The sequence below is a fragment of the Equus przewalskii genome, chromosome 24, assembly GCF_037783145.1.
Source record: "Equus przewalskii isolate Varuska chromosome 24, EquPr2, whole genome shotgun sequence".
In the NCBI taxonomy this organism is placed as follows: Eukaryota; Metazoa; Chordata; class Mammalia; order Perissodactyla; family Equidae; genus Equus; species Equus przewalskii.
Genome location: NC_091854.1, coordinates 408737 through 429578, shown reverse-complemented (window position 1 = coordinate 429578; position 20842 = coordinate 408737). Strand labels below are relative to the sequence as shown.

The window sequence follows — 20842 nt, the reverse complement described above, 5'->3', positions numbered from 1 at the left end:
CTATATCTTCGTTTGCATATGTGCAGTTTTGCTACAGTCCCTTTATATTACATTGTATTTCCCTCTGGCCTTCCATTGCATAAATTACTATGTGAAATATCTTGTTCAAGGAATTCATATTTGAAGTGCCTAAACCCCCTCTTTAATGGAAAGTTAGATATATAGTAATTCTTTTGATTTGTAGAGATCTGTTGGGGAAATTTCTAAAACCACTGTTTTCCAAGCCATTTGTCAATATTCATCGGTACGCAAGGAAAACATCAGTGGTACATGACTTGTTCTTCTGCTGTTAGGTAGCTTGTTCTTCTGACCTTAGGCTCTCTTCTCCTCCAATTTACTTTCTTTGATTGTGGTGTTAGATCTTCCAGTTTGAAATGTGAATTAGTGTCTGTTATGCCTAGATCCTTTAGCAGGTATTCATCATTATGTTAACCTCCATGTCCACAACCACTTATTCCCCAATATTAATTTTTATCAGTGGATTGCTTGGGCCTTTTCGTAATCTGTTTTTTTTGTGTCTTGTTTAAACAGCACGATTTTTAGTCCCCCTTGTTGACTGATCAACATTTTCTTTGTATGACTAGATTATCTCTGTTTTTGAAGGTTCAATTAGATTTTAAGTTCCTTGAGTAAATTTCTCACTAAAACTTGTTTATATGAGTCATTTCTGTGTTCATTTTCATTTTGTAAAAGTTAAGTTTTAAGAGGTTATGAACATGAAATGTCAAGAATTTTTTTCCATTATGGGAATAAAAGATGAATAAACATACTCTCTCTTGACAGACATTCATAGAAACAATTGATCTAGTTGCAACACATGTTAACTAGTTTTATTTCTTGTCCAGAGGCTTCATTTTAAAGGGAGACCTTACAGTTGATTTATATTTTTGATGGTGAGAATGTGTCATCAGTGGAAGAAACCGAAGCTCTTTGTGTATTTTTACCCCATTAAATATCCACTGCCTTTTACCTTTCCACCAGAACGTAAACTTTATTAAAGTCTGGATCTTTTCTGTCTTATTCAGGCACTTGAGTACATGGCGCTTAGTGTGCTTAATACATATTTACTGAGTGGAAGAATGAAGTGAATGTGTGGAATTAATCTACCTACACTAAACATGCTGACTACCCCTGTTGGGGGGAAAAACATTAAACTCTTCCTTTCTCTTATTATTAGAAGTTAGTAGGAAAGTAGGAATACCATATATGATCTTTCCTTTGAGGGTTCTTTTCCTTCTAGCATTTTATTTTCATTTATTTATTGTTGAGTAATTATTTCATCCTGTGGTAATATAAGAATGTGATTTTGTACCATCTAGGATTAGGTTCTTTTTCAAGTTACAGAAAAAACCCAAAATAATGATGGCTTAAACAAGATAACACTTTATTTCCAAGATGGCTGTTAGAGTTCCAGCCATATCTAGCAGCAGAATGTCCAGAATGGAGAGAAAAAAAGATAAAAAGTGTACAGTGTCTTTGAAGGAGATTTATCTGGACACTAGCACACAACACTGTCACATATTCAGTGGCTAAACCTTTATCGCAGGGTCATGCCTAATGGCAGCTGTCTTTGTTCCAGTCAACCGGGTATTCTGCTGAAAGTCAAGGATTCTTTCCTGAGGAAGAAAGTGAATATGTGGATACTGTTGTCTCAGGAAGTGGCACTAGAGAGAGAGAGGAGCTAGTCCAACTTCATAGATGGAAGACTGAGGCCCAGGGAGTTTTTAACTTCTAAGAATAGCATCAGAGCCTAGAAGCACCTGTCATTCAAGGTCACGCCCCCCCTCCCCCCCCCCCGCCCCCGTGACTTTTTTCTAGTATCTTAATATAATTTCCTTTGTTTTTATGCTCTTCTGTTTTATGTTTGCATCACTGTCTGGTAAAAAATTTAATTTCAGTAATAGTTTTTTACCAAAGCTGTTGCAACCATTTTTCCTTTAGACATAGAGGAAACGCATCTAACTCTGAAGGTGGATGTCTTTGTGTTAGCAAAGTAAATATTTGTTCAAGAAATGTTTTAGGCCATCCCGGACATTGGTTTGGTTGTACTTCTCTATAATGTGTCATAGTGTATGTTTGTAAAGTAATTCCTTGGTAAAGAAAAATGCTTCCATTAGTCACATATTTTCTGTAGAATTAAAACTTTTATATATCTTAGTCTTTCATCAGCTTGTCCCTTCTCGAAAGACATTGCTTACCAGCTATGGTGATCACTTTGGCATTCCTCTGGTTTTATTTTTCACATTAAAAACGTAGATAAATATTCTGTTTTGCTGAGAATTTTTTTAAGTAAGGGATTATATAATGGAATGTGGTAGAGTGGTGGGTTTTTCACTGTAACTCTCATTAGTTTATTTATACAAATGTCAGGATTCTAAGAATTTTCTAATTTCTTGCTAAGAAACTGATAGTTAATAGTTTCTTTTCCCCTTTCCATCTCATGGAAACCTATCTTGATGATCCCCTATTTTTGAATTAATGTTTAACAACCATTATAAGTATACTGTTAGCTTGGTTACCAATAGGCCTTTTAAAATTTTTATTATGGAAAGTTTTAAACATATGTAAAAGTAGAGATTTTAATGGACCTTGTGTCGCCATCACTCAGCTTTAACATTTATCAACAGGTGGCTTATTTCTTTTCACCTCTTATACCTCTCCCACCATTGGATTGTTTTAACACAGATAATAGATATTATATAATTTCTTTCATAATTACTTCAGTATGAGTCTCCAAAAGATGAGCCCCCCTTTTAATATAACCCGATGCCATTCTCACCTATAAAAATTAATAATTTATTAACATCAAATGTCCTGTTAGTGAGTATTCAGATGTCCCTTATTGTCTCATAAATTCTTTTTAAAGTTGGTTTTACAAATCACAATCCAAACAAGATCTAATCCAAACAAGATCTATAGCATTTGGTTGATAGGTCTCTTAAGTCTGAATTTATAGGTACTCTTTCTCTCTTTCTTTGTTTTTGCCTCCAGTAGACTTTAAATAAAATCCTTTTCAAAAGTTTTTTTTTGCCAAATGTTCTGTTCACATTTATTATATTATGCTTCACTGATCAGGTTTCTCTTTTATATCTTAAGAAGTTTTCCATGTTAAAATATCTTTAGAAAGTAGTCACTTAAAAAGAAAGTTTAGGGGCCAACCCGGTGGCACAGTGGTTAAGTGTGCATGTTTCGCTTTGGCGGCCCGGGGTTTGCTGGTTTGGATCCTGGGTGCGGACATGGCACCGCTTGGCAAGCCATGCTGTGGTGGGCATCTCACATATAAAGTGGAGGAAGATGGGCACGGATGTTAGCTCAGGGCCAGTTTTCCTCAGCAAAAAGAGGAGGATTGGCAGCAGTTAGCTCAGGGCTAGTCTTACTCAAAAAAAAAAAAAAGTTTAAAAATACGTTTTAGAGAAACAGGCAGTACTTAAAGATAGGAGCCCGAAACAAGTATGCTGCTTTTAGCAACTAATTTTTCTTTATCAAGTTACATTTGGTGTGTAAATCATATAACCTTAAATATTCTTTATGCTACTTCTATTTTAAAAGGAAATTTATACCATATAGTTTTAAAAATAATTCATAGTCAGAAACATTTCCTGATATTGAAGATGAACAATAAATCGACATTTCTCTTGAGCAGTATTTTGATATATGATGGGTGAGCAGCAAACTAGAAGTAGACTGTTTTTCACATGAATTTGCCTAGTAGGTGCAGCTGCATAATTCTCAAACCATAACTACCAGGTTTCAGTGAAAAGATCTCATATTGCAGTGCTTTAAGAGAACAGGATGTTCTTCCACCTTGGAAGAGGTAGCAGTTTTTTCAGGTAGAATCATATGTTATGATATACTAAAAATAAATAACATTTTGATGAAAATTAAATTTCCTTAAAATCTCATTTTGCTGAGTATTAAAATTGTTATGCATATAACCTCTTTAAAAGGGAACTTGATTGCTGTAGTATACAAAAGAGTGTTATCATTTTTTCCCCTGTTAAGGCGATGGTTGGTGTCCATTGAAGGCATATAAAATAAATTTATTGTGAGAAAGATAGTGTGTGTTAATTTTCTAGCGCTGCTGTAACAAAGTACCAGAAACTGGGTGACTTCGCAGAAATTTACTGTCCTATAATTCTGGAGGCTAAAAATCTGAGATCAAGGTGTTGGCAGGCTCGGTTCCTTCTGAGGGTTATGAGGAAGACTCCGTTCATGCTTTGCTTCGGTCGCTTTGCTGGCTGTCTTTCAAGTTCCCTAACTTGTAGAAGCATCCTCTTGTCTCTGCCGTATCTTCACTTGGTGGTCTCCCTGTGTGCCTATCTGTTTCCAGATTTCTCCTTTTTATAACGAAAGCAATCATTGGATTAAAGCCTACCTTAATTACCTAATTTTAACAAATATTGTCTGCAGTGACACTATTTCCAAATAAGGTCACGTTCTGAGACTGGAGATGTAAGACTTCAACTTACAAATTTTGAGAAGGACGTAATTCGACCCATAACAGGTTTTACTAAATATAGTGTAGATCAGTAAATCAGTAAATATTTTTTTATTTATATTTATTTAGCATGAATAGCCTGCCTTCTTCTACAGCTAATTTATGGCCATTTAAAATAAAAGTCACATACACAATAAAACCCTTAAAATAAATAAAAACATTAAAAACTGTGTATAGAGAGGAAAAAATAAACCTACTAAATATGTAGACTAATGTAGTTACTGAAATTGACTTAAATTTAGGTTTAAAATTCCATAAAATCAAGACAGGATGGGTAAAAATTCTGATTGTCAGTTTTACTACAACACAACTAATATCATTTTACCAGAATAGAGAGTGAGTTTTCTGAAACCAAATTTCAAAAGTAACTCACCATCTTAGTCCTTTGTTAGAGAATAAGAAACAAAATCATGAAGTGTCTTTATTAGTGATTTTAAAACACAGTGTAGAGATATTATTCAAATGGGTCTTTTATACCTCAAAATAAAGTGGAATTACTATTTCCGGTGTTATATAGCTATTAAGGTCCAAGTGTGTAGTTTTAGGGTAATCTAACTATCCAAAGAAAAATCTTAAAATAACAAATCTGAGAGAATTGCATGAATAACAAGACCCTTACCTTGTCCTCCTCAGGTGTCAGTTTTCTCATTCATCATTTTCATTTATTCACTCATTCTCATTCTGCTTTGTGTTGGGTATCAGATGAGTACAGAGAGTACTTAAACCATCGTATGCATCTGTATTTGAATAAAATATACAAGGTTCATGGTAAAATTTAAGACATTTTCCAAAGTGCTTTATAATGATTTGAGAGAGATTTATAAATTATTGTACTTTTTTGTGTGAGGGAATAATGTGTTTTATTTCAGTTTCCAATTTTATAATTATTCCAAATTATGAGTAAATTTAAAAACTGCATTTTCTACTTAGGTGAAGAGTGTTTTTGACTTTTAGTTTTTAGCATTTATAATTGATGAAAGCTCCAGCAGCTAGCCAAATATTAAGAGCTATGGGTCATGCTGAGAACAATAGAAATTATAAGATACTGATAATTAATAAAATATAGTAATTTAATGATAATAGTGATAGGACTATTGATGTGGCTTTAATGTAGCAAGCACTGTGATAAGTGTTTCACATATAATAATTCAGATCAATTATTATAACATTTAGGACACTTTTTACTTTGGCCCCATTTAAGTGATGGCTAAATTGAGGTACAAAATAGTTAAGCAACTTAACAGTTAGAGAACTAGTAAATGGTGGATCCAGCATTTGAATCCAGGTACTCTGACTTCAGAAGTAGTGCTCATGCCTATTCTGATACTTACTGTTATTAAAGATGGAGCTGCTGGACTGCTTACTTTCAGAATATTTCTATTGACCTATCTTCAAGTTCACTGATTTCCTTCCTCAGCTGTGTCCAGTATGCTGATAAGCCAACTGGAAGAATTCTTCATCATTGATAACTTGTTTTTGTTCCTGGCATTCCATTTAATCCTTTTTTTTTTATGTTTTCCATTTCTCTGCTGAAATTTCCCATTGATTCATGCATTTTGTCCACCTTTTCCATAGGTCCCTTAACCTATTAATTAGAGTTTGCTAGTTCCAATATCTGGGCCGATATCTTGGTTTCGTTCTATTGGCTGCTTTATTTCTTCACAATGAGTTATTTTTCTTGTTCTTTTTTGTGTATTTTGAAACTTTTGGTCAAAGGCTGGACATTGTCAGTAAGGAGCAGTAGATATTGAGGTAATGGTATTTATGATTAGAAATAGGCCTGCCTCTTCTGTCAGCCCGTTAGTTGGTTAGGTCTTTTGCTTTTGTATTCTTCATTTGCATGTGTCACAGAAGCTCGCTCTTTGTGCTCATCACCCACCCCACCCCACCTCCAGTCCCAAGCTGTAGACTGCTATTGCTTGTTACTTAGTGTTAGGTTTGTGTTGAGGGCAGAGAGGCATTCATTAATTTGACCTAGACTCAGTTTTGGGCAGGCCCTGTGAGCCTGGGCCTCGAAGGTATGATTTTTTCAACATTTTTACTCCTCCTCCCGCAACAGCCAAACTCTGCCTTATGTGTGGGGATGGTCTTGGGCGGGAGTGATTTCCTGCTTCTTCTCCAGTGGTAGCAGAACATCTGCTTTGTATTGGTGCAGGATCCTATGCCTAAGGATTTTCTGCCCCTCTTTAGTGGCTTTTTTTGGTGGTTGGTCTAGCATGTATAATATAAATCTTTAACTTAGCACGAATAATGTATCTTGTAAGAAGAATCTTACTGTAATACACTTCCATGTCCTTCTTCTATTCTGTGTGCTATTATTGTCATTCATTTTACTTTTCCATGTTATAAACCTCCTGGTACAATGTTTATATTTTTGCTTTATACCAGCGGTTAGCAAACTGTTTCCATAAACAGCAGATAGTAAATATTTTTGGCTTTAAAGGCCATAAAGTGTGTGTTACAACTTCTCTACTCTGTTGTTGTAGTGCAGAAGCAACTAAAGACAGTAGAGCATAACTGTGTTCCAATAAAACTATTTACAAACATGGATGGTGGCCCGGATTTGGCCTGTGGGCCTAACTTGCTGACCTCAACCAGTTATCTTTTTCAAAAAAATATCTTAATTGAGATATAATTCACATACCATACAGTCCACCTATTTAAGGTATTCAATTGAATGGCTGTGGCTGTTAGTATGCCCAGAGTTGTAAAACCATCACAACAATCAATTTTAGGACATTTTTATGACCCCAGAAGGAAACCTTGCACCTGTAGCTGTCACCCTACTGTTCCCTCATCCCCTGATGTGCCCCAATTCTAGACAGTCTCTAATCTACTTTCTGTCTCTATGTATTTGCCTATTCTGGACATTTTGTATAAATGGGATTATATAGTATATGATACTTTGTGACCGGTTGATTTCACTTAGCATTATGTTTTCAGGGATGATCCATGTTCCATATATATCAGTATTTCATATATTTTTATTGCCAAATAATATTCCAGCAGTGTGTGAGAATTCCAGTTTCTCCGCATCCTCACCAACGCTGGTTATTATCAGTCTTTTTGATTATAGCCATCATAGTAAGTGTGAAGTTGTTTCTCATTGTGGTTTTGATTTGCATTTCCCTGCAATGCGGTTAATGATGTTGAGTATTGTTTCATGTGCTTGGTGGCCATTTGTATGTCTTCTTTGGAGAAACGTCTATTCAGATCCTTTTGTTAATTTAAGAAATAGTTATTTATCTTACTGGAGAGTTTTAAGAGTTCTGCATGTATTCTGGATACAAGCCCCTTGTCAGATACATGATTGGCAGATATTTTCTCCTACCTGTGCATTGTCTTTTTACTTTCTTGATAGTATCCTTTGAAGCACAAAAGTTTCAAAATTTCAATAATGTCCAGTCTGTGTTGTCAGTTTTTTCTTGTGTTGCTTTTGCTTTTGGTATAGTATGTGAGAAACCGTTGCCTGACCCAAGAACATGAATATTTTAGCTTTTATATTTAGGTCTTTAATCCATTTTGGGTTAATTTTTGTGTATGGTGTGAAGTAAGGGTCAAAAATGAATTTTTTGCATGTGGATGGATATCCAGTTGTATCAGCACCATTTGTTGAAAACCCTTTTCTCTCCACCTTTGAACTGTTTTGGCATACTTGTCAAAAATCAATTGATCATAAATGTGAGGGTTTATTTCTACACTAAATTCTATTCCATTGATCCATATGTTTGTCCTTATGCCAGTACCACACTGTTTTGATAACTTTAGCTCTGTAATAAGTTTTGAAATTGGGCAGTGTGAGTCCTCCAACTTTGCTTTTATTTTTCAATATTATTTTGGCTGTTCCAAGTCACTTGCTTTTCCATATGAATTTTAAGATCAGCTTGTCAATTTCTCCAAAGAAGTCAGCTGGGATTTTGATAGGAAGTAAGTTGAATCTGTAGATTAATTGGGAAAGTATTGCAATCTTAATAATATTGCCTTCTGGTCCATAAACATGTATGTCTTTCCATCTAGTTACATCTTCTTTAATTTTTTCAACAATATTTTGTAGACTGCAAAGTTTTGCACTTTTTTTGTAATTTATTCCTAAGTATTCTTTTTGATGCTTTTATAAATGGAATTTTTTTTTAAATTTCATTTTTGTTCATCACTACTGCATAGGAATACAATTCATTTTTTATCGTGATCTGGTATCCTGCAACCTTGCCAAATTAGTTCTAATAGTTTTTTAGTAGAGTCCTTAAGATTTTGTATGTACAAGATCATATCATCCGCAAATAGTTTTACTCCTTCCCTTTCAATCTGGGTGCCTTTTATTCCATTTCCTGCCTAATTGCCCTTGTTAGACCCTCCAGTACAATGTTAAATAGAAGTGATGAGGAGGGACATCCATATCTTGTACCTGATCTGAGGGGAAAGCATTCAGTCTTTGGCTATTAATGAGGCTGATGTTAGCTGTGGCTTTTTTGTAGATGCCATTTGTTAGTTGAGGAGGTTCCCTCTGTTTCAAGTTTGTTGAGTGTTTTTATCATGAAGGGGGTGTTGCATTTTGTCAAATGCTTTTCTGAATATATTGAGATCATCATGTGGTTTTTGTCCTTTATTCTATTGATATGATGTATCGTATTGATTGATTTTCATATATTAAATCAACCTTGCATTGTTGGGATAAATCCCACTTGGTCATGGTGTATACTTATTTTTTTATATATTGCTGAATTTGATTTGCTAGTATTTTCCTAAAGATTTGTTTGTGTATGTTTGCAAAAGATAGTGGTTTATAGTTTCTTTTCTTGCAGTGTCTCTTATCTGATTTTGGTATCAGGGTAATATTGGTTTTATGCAGTGAGCTGGGAAGTATTCTTTCATCTTCTGTTTTTTGGAAGAGTTTGTAAGGGATTTATGTTTATGGTTCTTTAAGTGTTTGGTAGGATTTACCAGTGAAGCCATATGGGCCTCGGCTTGTCTTTGTTGGAAGTTTTAAAATTATTAATTCAATCTATTTTCTTGTTATAAATTCAGATTTTTTTTTTTTTAAGATTTTTTATTTTTTCCTTTTTCTCCCCAAAGCCCCCCGGTACATAGCTGTGTATTCTTCGTTGTGGGTCCTTCTAGTTGTGGCATGTGGGACGCTGCCTCAGCGTGGTTTGATGAGCAGTGCCATGTCCGCGCCCAGGATTCGAACTAACGAAACACTGGGCCGCCTGCAGCGGAGCGCGCGAACTTAACCACTCGGCCACGGGGCCAGCCCCTATAAATTCAGATTTTTGTGGGGTCAGTTTTGCTAGATTGTTTTTAGGAATTTGTCTATTTCATCTATCTAATTTGTTGGCCTATAGTTGTTCATAGTATTTCCTTATAATCTTTCTTATTTCTGTAAAGTCAATAGTAATGTCTCTCTTTCACTCCTGATTAAAGTAATTTGAGTCTTTTCTCTTTTTTCTTCATCAGTCTAGTTAAAGGTTGTGAATTCTGTTTGATAATTTCAAAGAACCAACTTGTGGTTTGTTGATTTTTCCTCTTCTTTTTCTATTATCAATGATCTTTTAAAGATATTAAAAGTAAGAAATTATTTTTTATATTTACCCACATATTTATCATTTTCAGTGATTTGTATTTCCTTCTACAAATCTAAGTTTCCATCTGGTATCATATTCCTGCTTGAAGAACTTATTCTTTTAAGAGATCTGCTAGTAATGAATTCTCAGCTTTGGTTGTCTGAAAAAGTCTATTTTGCTTTCATTTTTGAAAGTTATTTTGCTGGATAAAGAATTTTAGGTTGATACTGTTGTTGTCTTTCAATACTTGAAAGACATTGCTCTATTGCATTCTGCCTTGAGTGTTTTCTGATGAAAAATATGCTGTTAATCTTATCTTTGTTCTTCCTTATCCATTTTTTTTTTCTGGCAGTTTTCAAGATTTCCTCTTTCTCTTTAGTGTTTAGTAATTTGTGAGGTGTGTAGGGTTTTTTCCCTGCATGGGATTCATTAAGCTTTTTGAATATGTGGTTTGTTTTCTTTGATTAATTTTGGAAAACTCTCAAACATTTTCTCTTTAAATACTTTTTCTACCGTGTTCTTTCTTTCTTCTCCATTACTGAGAATCCAAATACATGCATTTTAGTCTGTTTGATACTCTGAGAGGTTTTGGATGCTCTGGTTTATTTTTTTTTCACTGCTTTTCTTCTTCGTGTTTTACTTTGGATAATTTCTTTTGACCTAACTGATTCTTTCTCTCTGTGTTGTGTGTTCAGAAGCCCGTGTATGTTATTCTTTATCTTCAACATTATGACTTTTTAAAAAGTTTTTATCATTTCCATTTGATTCTTTTATAGTTTCTGTCTCTGTGGAAAGTCCCCATATGATCATGAATTTTCTCCAGCTTTATACCACATCTTTTAACACATTAATTATATTTGTTTTAAAGTTCCTATAAATAGTCCAGCCTGTGGGCCTTTTTGGTTCTGAGTTTGTTGACTACTTTAGTTCTTGACAATGGGTCCTATTTATTTATTTTTTCTTGATCCTGTTATGTGTCTTATAAATATTTATTGAGCGTTGGATATTATATTTAAAAGAATAATAGAGACCAAGGTTAGTAGTATTTATGCCCAGAAATGTGCACGTGTATCTTTCTGTTAGGCCATTAGTGTGGGAGTTTTGAACCTATCTGGTGAGTAGTTGAGCTGAGTTTTCTGTTTTGTTATTGCTAGTTAATTTCAATAAGCCATAGACTTCAAATTTTTCCAGTGGCTTCAACCAACCTTTTCTTAGTATGTTATTTGGAGTACTGGAGGGTTTTTTCAGTGTTCTTGCTCCACTCTCAGCGAAATTTCAGCAAGCCCTGCACACCTGCACCACAAGGGAATCTCTCTCTGTGCTTTTCCTGGGCTCTCAGTGGTAGATTGCTGTTGTCTTAACACTTTAGTCAAGGCTCTGGTTAGGGGGGCAGGGAGGTGGGTATTTGTTCTCCTGTTGCAGCCTCAGTAGCAAGCAGGCCCTTTGTACCTGAGTGTCCGAGTGGGTGTTATTAATGTGTCTGCCCCTTCTCCCACCCTCCCTGCCTCCTTCTATCAAGAGAAGGAGCAAATATCCTGCTCCTCTTCCAGTAACAGCCAACCTTTGCCTTGTATTAGCGTATAAACCGGGGCCCATGCTGGTTCAGCCTTGCCCCCAGTAGCACATGGCTGCTTTTTCTTTTTCTTTCAGTGGCAGCTGACCTTTGCCAGTGACAGAGGGTGACAGATCCCTGCCCGTCACCCAGCAGCAGATGGCTTTGTTTCTACCCCTCTTTTAGTAGCAGCTGGGCTTTTCCTTGGGCAAGGGGTGTGAGGATTTCCTTCTTAGATGTTTAAAAATTATCCTTAATATCTTTTTCTAGATTGTATTTCAATGTTGTCTTTTTAGAAGACTAGTTCCTGATGAGTTGAGGCTGAATCTTAGATTTTTAGAGAAGGATGACTACTGTTTGGTTATTATAATATGCCAATGTGTTTTGTTCTTTTCCAGCTTAGGCTTGATTTCGGACTCTTTTCACATGTTTTTCGATAGCACTGCCATTTTGGCTGGATTGGCAGCGTCTGTTATTTCAAAATGGAGAGATAATGATGCTTTCTCTTATGGGTAAGACTTTTTAAAACCTTTTTATTGAAGTATAAGAAGTACAGAAAAATACACAAATCTCAAGCTCAGTGAATTTTCCTGAATAGAACACTTTTGTGTAACTGAACCTTTGAAACCCCCTCATGCCTCCTCATTCCTTCTCACACACCTCCCCAACTCCATGGATTAGTTTTACCTGTTTTTGAACAGTGTATAATTGGAATCCACAATCCGTACTTTTTTTTTTACATCTAAGTTCTTTTGCTTAGAGGTAGGGCATCTTAATTTTACGAAAAATTTTTAGGTGAGATTGTTACTAAGTAGGGGAATTTCTCAACTCTTAACCTGTTTTTTTTGGAAGAAAAAGTTTCAGTATATGCAGATGTTCATGTTTCTCTCTTCTTTTCTTTGGAGGCGTATTTTGCTGTTAATTTATTTAAAATCCTTATTTCTTAGTATAGTTTTATATCACATATCCACTTTAGCTCTGCTTTTATGTAAAATGCTTCTCATACTCTTGCTGAGTTTGGATAATTAATCAAATATTTGGGGAGTGTTTTTGTGTTGAAGGGACTATGTTGGAACATCTGGTCTCACTTCTGAGCCTAGCACCCTTAGAGGCAGAGTTTGCTGTTGCCATCTCTGATTGAAGGAAGCGATGGAGTTTCCATTATTTGATTTACTGTACCTGAGTGGGCTTTTTTGGGAGCTCTTTCCTGCTTTTCTCTCTCCCCTGCTTGCTTGCTGACTCTGTCTTTTTGCCCTTCCCTGCCTCTCCTTTGTAAGTGCTCTCTTCGAATCTCTCCTTTCTTCACTGTCTTTCCTATTTTCTTGTCCCCATCTTCATACTCATTTTCTCTCTCTCATCTCCGCTAAACTCCTTTCTCCCTCTCTTGTTCTTTCTAGTTACTTGGGCCCGTGCTCATGGTCTTCCTCTCTCCGTCTCCCTTCTACTCTCCCCTTCCTCTCTTTCTCTCCCCCTTACGTCTTGTCTCGCATTTTTTCTTTTCTCCTGCTTCCTCTGTCTACCCTTTACTGTTGTCTCTCTCAGGCTTTCTTATTCTTTCTCTCCCTCTCTCTTAACCTCCTCAGCTCTAGTTCTTTCTTCTCTTCCTTTCCCAGTCTCTCCATCCTTCTATCACTGATTCTTCTTCCCTGAGCGCCCCTTCTCTGTGCACTGTCTTGTTCTCTCCCTCTCTTGTTCACATCCACCCTCTTAGGTGCACTGTCTCTTATGCCCCTTGTTCTCTCTTACTTGTGCTCCTTCGTTACTTCCTCTTTCTCTCCAGCTTTGCTTCTGTTCTTGAGCAAGCACACACTCTCTCTTTCTTGCACACGCTCTTGTTCTCTTCAGATATTTATTGAGGGCGCACTATGAGTCGAGTCCTTGCTACTTCTAATGTTATAAAGATGAATAACATATGGCTTCTGCCTTTGGGGAACTTCTAGTCTGATGGGGAAATAGTTCTGTAAAAATACCTTAACTATACATTGTGACAAGTGCTAAAAGAGAGAGAGATGAATTTCTGTGACAGAACTTGCTGATTTGGGGTATGTCCAAAGTGATATGGTTACTCGTGAAATTATAAAAAGTAAGACAAAAATACTAATTATACTGTTTTTATAGTATATAACAAGAGATCCTATATATCTATAAATTCACGCAGCTTGAAAGCTCAGAAAGGAACATTTTTATCTCACTATATAATCAAGTTTCTTAAGTATATTTTGAATCATTAAGGAAAGATTGTCTGTAAAGTTATTTTGTGTTGGAAAATTAGTAATTCATATATATTGTATATCAAAAATCCAATTGGAATATCTTATTCAACAATCTTTCTGGATCAACACTAAGTGACTATAAGAATTCCCCTCAGTTCCTTCATTCTTGGGGTATCTATTGTTTTCTGTTTAGAATGCGTAGTCTCCTGATATGAGATGGTTTTTAGGAATAGCTTTGAATACTTTCAGTGCTAGAGCAGGTTTTACTATTCAGCTTTAACTAGTTGATATAAGAGAGTAATATTCTTGCTACTTTTAAATTTCTTATCCTGTCTTTTCCTTATTTGCTTTTTTTTTCTTTTGAGAAGAGAAAAATTAGGGGAAAACTGATGTAACATTTGAAACTATTAATAATTGCTATAGTGGTAAGTAGCAGCAGTAGTAAAATAGGAGTGCCTCAAAATGGCACTGAATAGGCTAAGCCTGGGGATGAATCCCGAAACCCCCAATTATTATGATCACAATAGCAGAGTGACTGCAGCAGAAAAAACAATAGGAGGAATGTGAGAGGCAGCAAAGACTTTTCAGTATTTCTTTATATAAAAGTCGTCTCTGTGCTTTGTCGCACTCCTGCTTTTGAAATAGCAAAGCCAGCATAAGGTAATATACATCTGATAGCTGGATAGATACATATGTACACGCATATATACGTATGTACATACACTTGTATCTTTTTTTGCCCTAGCTAAAGAATTGAGATAACCATTGTACTTAATTAGGCAATAGCACATTCATGAATTATATGTTTTAATTCCAAGACTCACGCTGTCTAAGTAAACATAGTCATTTGTAAAGGCAAAGTAGGTCTAGTTTTCACAAGTTTTTCGTTTTAATTCTGCAACCAAGTTTAGCAAATACATTAAACCTAATTAAATCACTGTAGTCCAACAATTTCTCAGAATTTATGGAGCACCTACTTACTAAGCTAGGCATTAGGGACAAAAAAATGCCTGAAAAACATTCTTGCCTTTAATCTGGAAATCAAGTGGAACTCAAGGACAAAAGGCTTTCAATCAAGTATTAGCCATGGGATTAGAAGGGTGGGTTAAATGAAAGTGCTTTTTATTTTGGGGGCAGTAACCCTGCTGATATGTTAGATAAATTCCTAAGTATGGGTTCTGGAAAACAGGCTGTGAATTCCTTGAATTTAATAAACTTTGTCCAGAAAAAAAGTATATGCTTTGACAAATAATGTATTAATTTAATTCATTTGTATGTGTTGGCAGGTAGAAAAATGTGTTATTTCTGAGTGTAGCAATATATGCTATGTTGACAGGACAAGCTCTAACACAACTGGATAGAGTACATTTTAAAGAGTTTGTTCTCTTTACTTTAAAAATATCTTTACAGTAAAAATTGTATTATCTGGAAGTTAACATAGAAATCTAGAAAAAGTATTTTTGAGGCTCCTATTATATTAGGGATCAGAGTGATTAACTGCTGTCGGTACCCTTTGAATAATTTAATGTGTAAAACTGCCAAGTTAAAGTTGTTTCTAATGACTTTAACTAAGCCAAATATACCTTATGGAAAAATAAAATCTTTCCTCAATGCTTCACACAGGTAGGAAGCAGAAAGCTTCAGAAGTCCATGGAAAAAAAAGAGGTATTTTAAAAATAGTTTAATTAGAATTATGTGAGGCTATAATTGATTCTAAAAATAGATAACTGAAAAGTTTTTGCTAAATTTATTAATCTTAGAAAAAGAGTGATAGAAGTATAAATCTCAAGTTGTCTCTAGGATAATTCAGAAATAATTTTATTTTCCTTCAGATGAAAGCTTCACTTTCCAAGGATTTGAAAGCTGAAAGGTACAAAGCAGAAAGCTCCAGGAGTTCTTAGAAAAGAGGGAATTAATAAGTTATAAGAAACCCCTTTTTCAAGCGTTTTTCTTCTACTTTTTATCTTTGGATCCTTCCTTCTTTGCTCATTTGTCTGGTCCTGTCCTTCTTTCTCCATTGACAACTTGAGATTTGCATTTCTGTGAAAGGTCTTTATAAAACCTACTTACTCTAAGAAGTTCTTCTGATTGGCTTATAGAAATCTGTATATTTTATGGCATTCTGCTGTTAAACATAATTCATAATAATTAAATTCATTTCCTTATTTTTACATTATATGTACAATAAAACATACTATACTTTAAATACTGGGACTTTGCTGGCCACTTATAACCATATAATATGTTTTAGAATCTCGGAACATATGTAGATTTAGTATTTGATTTTTAAGAAATAAGTGAATAATTCAGTTGTTTGCTTTGCTCTTCTTTAGGTATGTTAGAGCGGAAGTTCTGGCTGGCTTTGTCAATGGCCTGTTTTTGATCTTCACTGCTTTTTTTATTTTCTCAGAAGGAGTTGAGGTATAGTAGATAATGATTAGAGTCTATAAATAACATTTTGTGTCATGCAAATGTTTATTAAATAAAGATACATGTGATAGAAGTGTGTTTTACACTATCATTAAGTATTTATTGATAACAGTATTAGACTAGATAAAATATTACTATTTTGTGTGTGTACAGGAGCTTACAAAATAATTGAAAAAATTAAGTATATGTGAAACTGCTTGGAATCAAAAACAATTCAGTAATATTGTTTTACAAGCTGTGAATGAAGTGTTGACACTATTAAAAGTAAAGGCACAGGCTGTGTGGTGAGGTCCATTGGAAAGAGTTCTTAAAATAGAAACTGAGAGTTTTGCCAATGAATCTTTAATATTTGGTATATTGAAACAAATAAAGAGAAAATGTAAACATTAACAAATTTAAAATGAACAGCCGTATTTTAAGATACCCAGGAAGGATGGGTTTTAGACCAAATCTTCATGCTTTTAAATATTTCTGTTTATTTAATAATCGTTAATTGTTAACCTAACCTTTTCTGCAGTATGTGAGCACTGGTTTTATTTCTATAAACTGCTTTGGCGGATATTTTTGGAGTGATTTTAATTCTAAAAATAACTAAAAATTTTAAAAAATTGCTTTTTGTTTTTACCAGTTGAGCACTCAGAAATTTTATCAATGCAATTTGTTTGTATTATGTGTTTTCTAGAGAGCGTTAGCCCCTCCAGATGTACACCATGAAAGACTGCTTCTTGTTTCAATTCTTGGGTTTGTGGTAAACCTCATAGGAATATTTGTTTTCAAGCATGGAGGTCATGGACATTCTCACGGCTCTGGTATGATGGTTAGAGCCCTTTGTTTCTTCATTTTCTGGTTTCTGTCGTAATTATTCATTTTTGAAAATTGATAATTTTTAAAATTAAACTCTAAATTGGTTTTTAATAACAAAAGTAATCTGTTGATAGACTCTTATTAATGTCTTCCTGAAGTGTCCCTCCCACTTCTCCATGCCCCTCCATCTCGGCGCCTTCTCAGAGTTACACATGTTAGCAGTTTGGTGTGGATCCTTTCAGACCTCTGTAGCTCATCTGTGTAGTATGATACCATTTATATAAGACAAACAAGTAAACTCAAAAACCACAAGACAAATCTAGTTACTAAAAAATTATAGTGTATGTGGGTATGAAATTTACTATACAGTCTGTCTTTGAGATCCTTCTATTTGATATACATCTATCTACCTTTTCTTGTTAACAGACACATAAAACTCTGTGATGTGGGTTACCATGGTTTATTTAACAAGGCTTGTATGGATAGGCTTCACGTCATTTCTAGTTTGTCACTATTCCACATAAAGCATATCCTTGTGAACACTTGCAAGTGTTTCCAGAGTTGTGCTGTCCTTTACAGTGGCCATTAGTCACATGTGGCTATTTAAATTTAAATTTTGGTTCATCTCAAAGTGGTTATTTAGGAGTGTGTTTTTTAATTTTCTCATATTTGTGAATTTTCCTAATTTTCTTCTGTTGTTGATTTCTAATTTAATTGCGTTGTGATCAGATGACATACTTTTTTTTTTGGAGGAAGATTAGCCCTGAGCTAACTACTGCCAATCCTCCTCTTTTTGCTGAGGAAGACTGGCCCTGAGCTAACGTCCATGCCCATCTTCCTCTACTTTAGACGTGGGACGCCTGCCACAGCATGGCTTTTGCCAAGCGGTGCCATGTCCGCACCGGGGATCCAAACTGGCAAACCCTAGGCCACCAAGAAGCAGAATGTGCAAACTTAACTGCTGTGCCACCAGGCCAGCCCCAGACATACTTTTTTTATGATTTCAATTTTTTTTTCAATTTATTGAGTCTTGTTTTATGACCTAACATTTGGGCTATCCTGGAGAATGTTCATGTGTACTTGAGAAGAATATATATTCTGCTGTTGTTGGATGGAGTGTTCTGTAGATGTCTGTTAGGTCTAATTTGTTCATAGTTGTTCAATCTTCTGTTTCCTTGTTGGTCTTCTGCCTAGTAGGTTATTGAAGTCTCCAACTAGTATTGTTGAACTGTTTATTTTTCCAGTCAATTTTTTTAGTTTTTGGTTCATGTATTTTGTAGCTGTGTTGTTTAGTGCACATATTTTTATTATCATTATATCTTTCTGACAGATTGAGTCTGCTATTATAAGATGTTTTTCTTTTTCTCTCACAATAGTTTTTGGTTTATAGTCTGTTTTGTCTGATACTATGATAGCTGTTCTTCTTTTTCTTTTTTTACAACTCGCATGGTATATATACTTTTTTCTGTTTTGTGACTTTCAACTTGTTTGTATCTTCGAATCTAAAGTATATCTCATGTAGACAGAATATAGCTGGGTCATAATTTTTTTTATCAGTTTCGACAATCTCTGCCTTTTGATTGGAGTGTTTAAGCAATTTACATTTCATGTAATTACCACTAAGGTAGGTAATTACATCTGCCATTTTAATATTTTTTTCTACGTATTTTGTCTTTTTTTTTTTAAGATTTTATTTTTTCCTTTTTCTCTCCCAAACCCCCCAGTACATAGTTGTATATTCTTCGTTGTGGGTCCTTCTAGTTGTGGCATGTGGGACGCTGCCTCAGCGTGGTTTGATGAGCAGTGCCGTGTCCGTGCCCAGGATTCAAACCAACGAAACACTGGGCCGCCTGCAGCGGAGTGTGGGAACTTAACCACTCGGCCATGGGGCCAGCCCCTATATTTTTTGTCTTTTTGTTACTCTATTCCTTGATTCCTGTCTTTTAAATGAAATATTTTTAGTGTACCTTTTTAATTCTTTTGTTGTTTCTTTTATATATTTTTGAATTATTTTCTTAATTATTGCCCTGAGGATTACAAGTAACATCTTAATTTAAAACAATCTAGTTCAGATTAATAGTAATTTAATAATACAGAAAAACTTTGCTTCATTATACCCCCATTCCCACCTTCCTTCTTTGTACTGTTATTGTCAAATTATTACATGTTTTTACGTTACAAACCCATCAGTACAGTTTTATAATTTTAGCTTTATGCAATGATCTTTTAAAACACATAGGAGAAGAAATGAGTTACAAATGAAAATATATGTTTATCCTCTCTTTCATAATTACCTTTCCTGGAGCTCTTTATTTCTTTGTGTGGATTTGGATTGGATTTTAGTTGAATTTAAAGTTTTGGTTGAATCTTTTTCTAACATTTGGTTTTGTCGTCTCACTGTCTTTTGGCCTCCAAGGTTTTTGTGGAGAAGTTAGTAGTTCATCTCACTCAAGTTCCCCTGTACATAAGAAGTCATTTTTATTTTGCTGTTCAACTTTCAAGATTTCTCTTTGCCGTTCATCAGTTTGATTATGAAGTCTCTAGTTTTGGCTATGTTTGAGTTTGTTCTACTTGGAGTTTCCTGAGATTCTTGAATGTGTAGGTTAATATTTTTAATCAAATTCGGGGAGTTTCCAGCCATTATTTTTTCAAGTATTTTTTCTGTCTTTTTTTTTCTCTTTTCTTTTTGAGATTCCTATTATGCCTAATTTGGTACACTTGGGGTTTCTGTAGCTCTCTAAGGCTCTGTTCACTTTTCTTAATTTTCTTTTTTACCCACTCCTCAGAGTGGATAATCTCTGTTGGTCCATCATCAAGTTTGCTGTTATTGCAGCTCAGATCTGTTGTGGAGCCCTTCTAAAGTGGCTATTTTATATCAGTCATTAGATTTTTTTTTTAACTTCAGAATTTCTGTTTGGTTCTTTTTTTGTAATTTCTAGCTCTTTATTGATATTCTTTATTGGTAAGTCATCATTGTTATACTGTCAGTCTTTAGACATGATTTCCTTTAGTTCTTTGAACATATATGTGATAGCTAATTTAAAGTCTATGTCTGTTAAGTCCAAAATCTGGTTTCCTTTCAGGAACATTTTCTGTTGGCTGGTTTTTTTTTCCTGTGTATGTGGCATACTTTCCTCTTTTCTTTGCATGTCTTACAATTTTTTTGTTGAAAATTGGATATTTTATACTAAAACAACTCTGGTATCACATTACCTCATCCTCTCCTCTCAAAGTTGATTGTTGTTGTTATTTTTCTTAAGTGACTTCCTTCCTGTGAAGGAATTCATTTCCTGTGATGTGTGGTCATTAAATTCTCAGAGCTTAGCTCTGAGTCCATTGAAAATAGAGGTTTTTTCAGGAAACTGCAAATTTGAACAAAATATTGACTGTGTTCTGGAGGTTGTGCTTTTAACAGAGCTTTGAAAGAAATCAGATCTCTCCATTGTATGCGGTGCTGCTGGCTTTTGGCAACTTTCAGCTGAGCTAGGGCAGGAGATGGAATGGGAATAAGCCCAAGTGAAAACATCAAAGACCCTGCTGCCTTACTGAGGTTTGGTGGTTTCTCTTGGATAGTTGCTTTTCAGTTCATTTTATGGTTTTGGTTAATTTCCAGAGTTCTGAAATGGTTGATTTTTAGTTGTGTTCCTCATATTTTCATTGTTTGAGAGGGAGAGCTAGTTTGCCAACATCTCCTCTTCACCATTCTGGAAGTTGATCTCCCCATTTTCATGATTTTTCATTTACTGCAATGCTAGATTTGATTTACTGGTATTTAAGATTTTTG

The 20842-nt window shown here is 34.9% G+C and overlaps 1 protein-coding gene across 1 annotated transcript in view; it reads left to right on the top strand.

Moving 5' to 3' along the window:
• Positions 1 to 20842, top strand: part of SLC30A7 (solute carrier family 30 member 7) — a 74418-nt gene that overhangs the window by 2098 nt on the left and 51478 nt on the right. The window contains exons 3-5 of the mRNA XM_008518788.2: positions 12010 to 12123; positions 16158 to 16245; positions 16937 to 17063. Of these exons, the coding sequence (XP_008517010.1) occupies positions 12010 to 12123; positions 16158 to 16245; positions 16937 to 17063 (329 nt within the window). The remainder of the gene's footprint in view (positions 1 to 12009; positions 12124 to 16157; positions 16246 to 16936; positions 17064 to 20842) is intronic.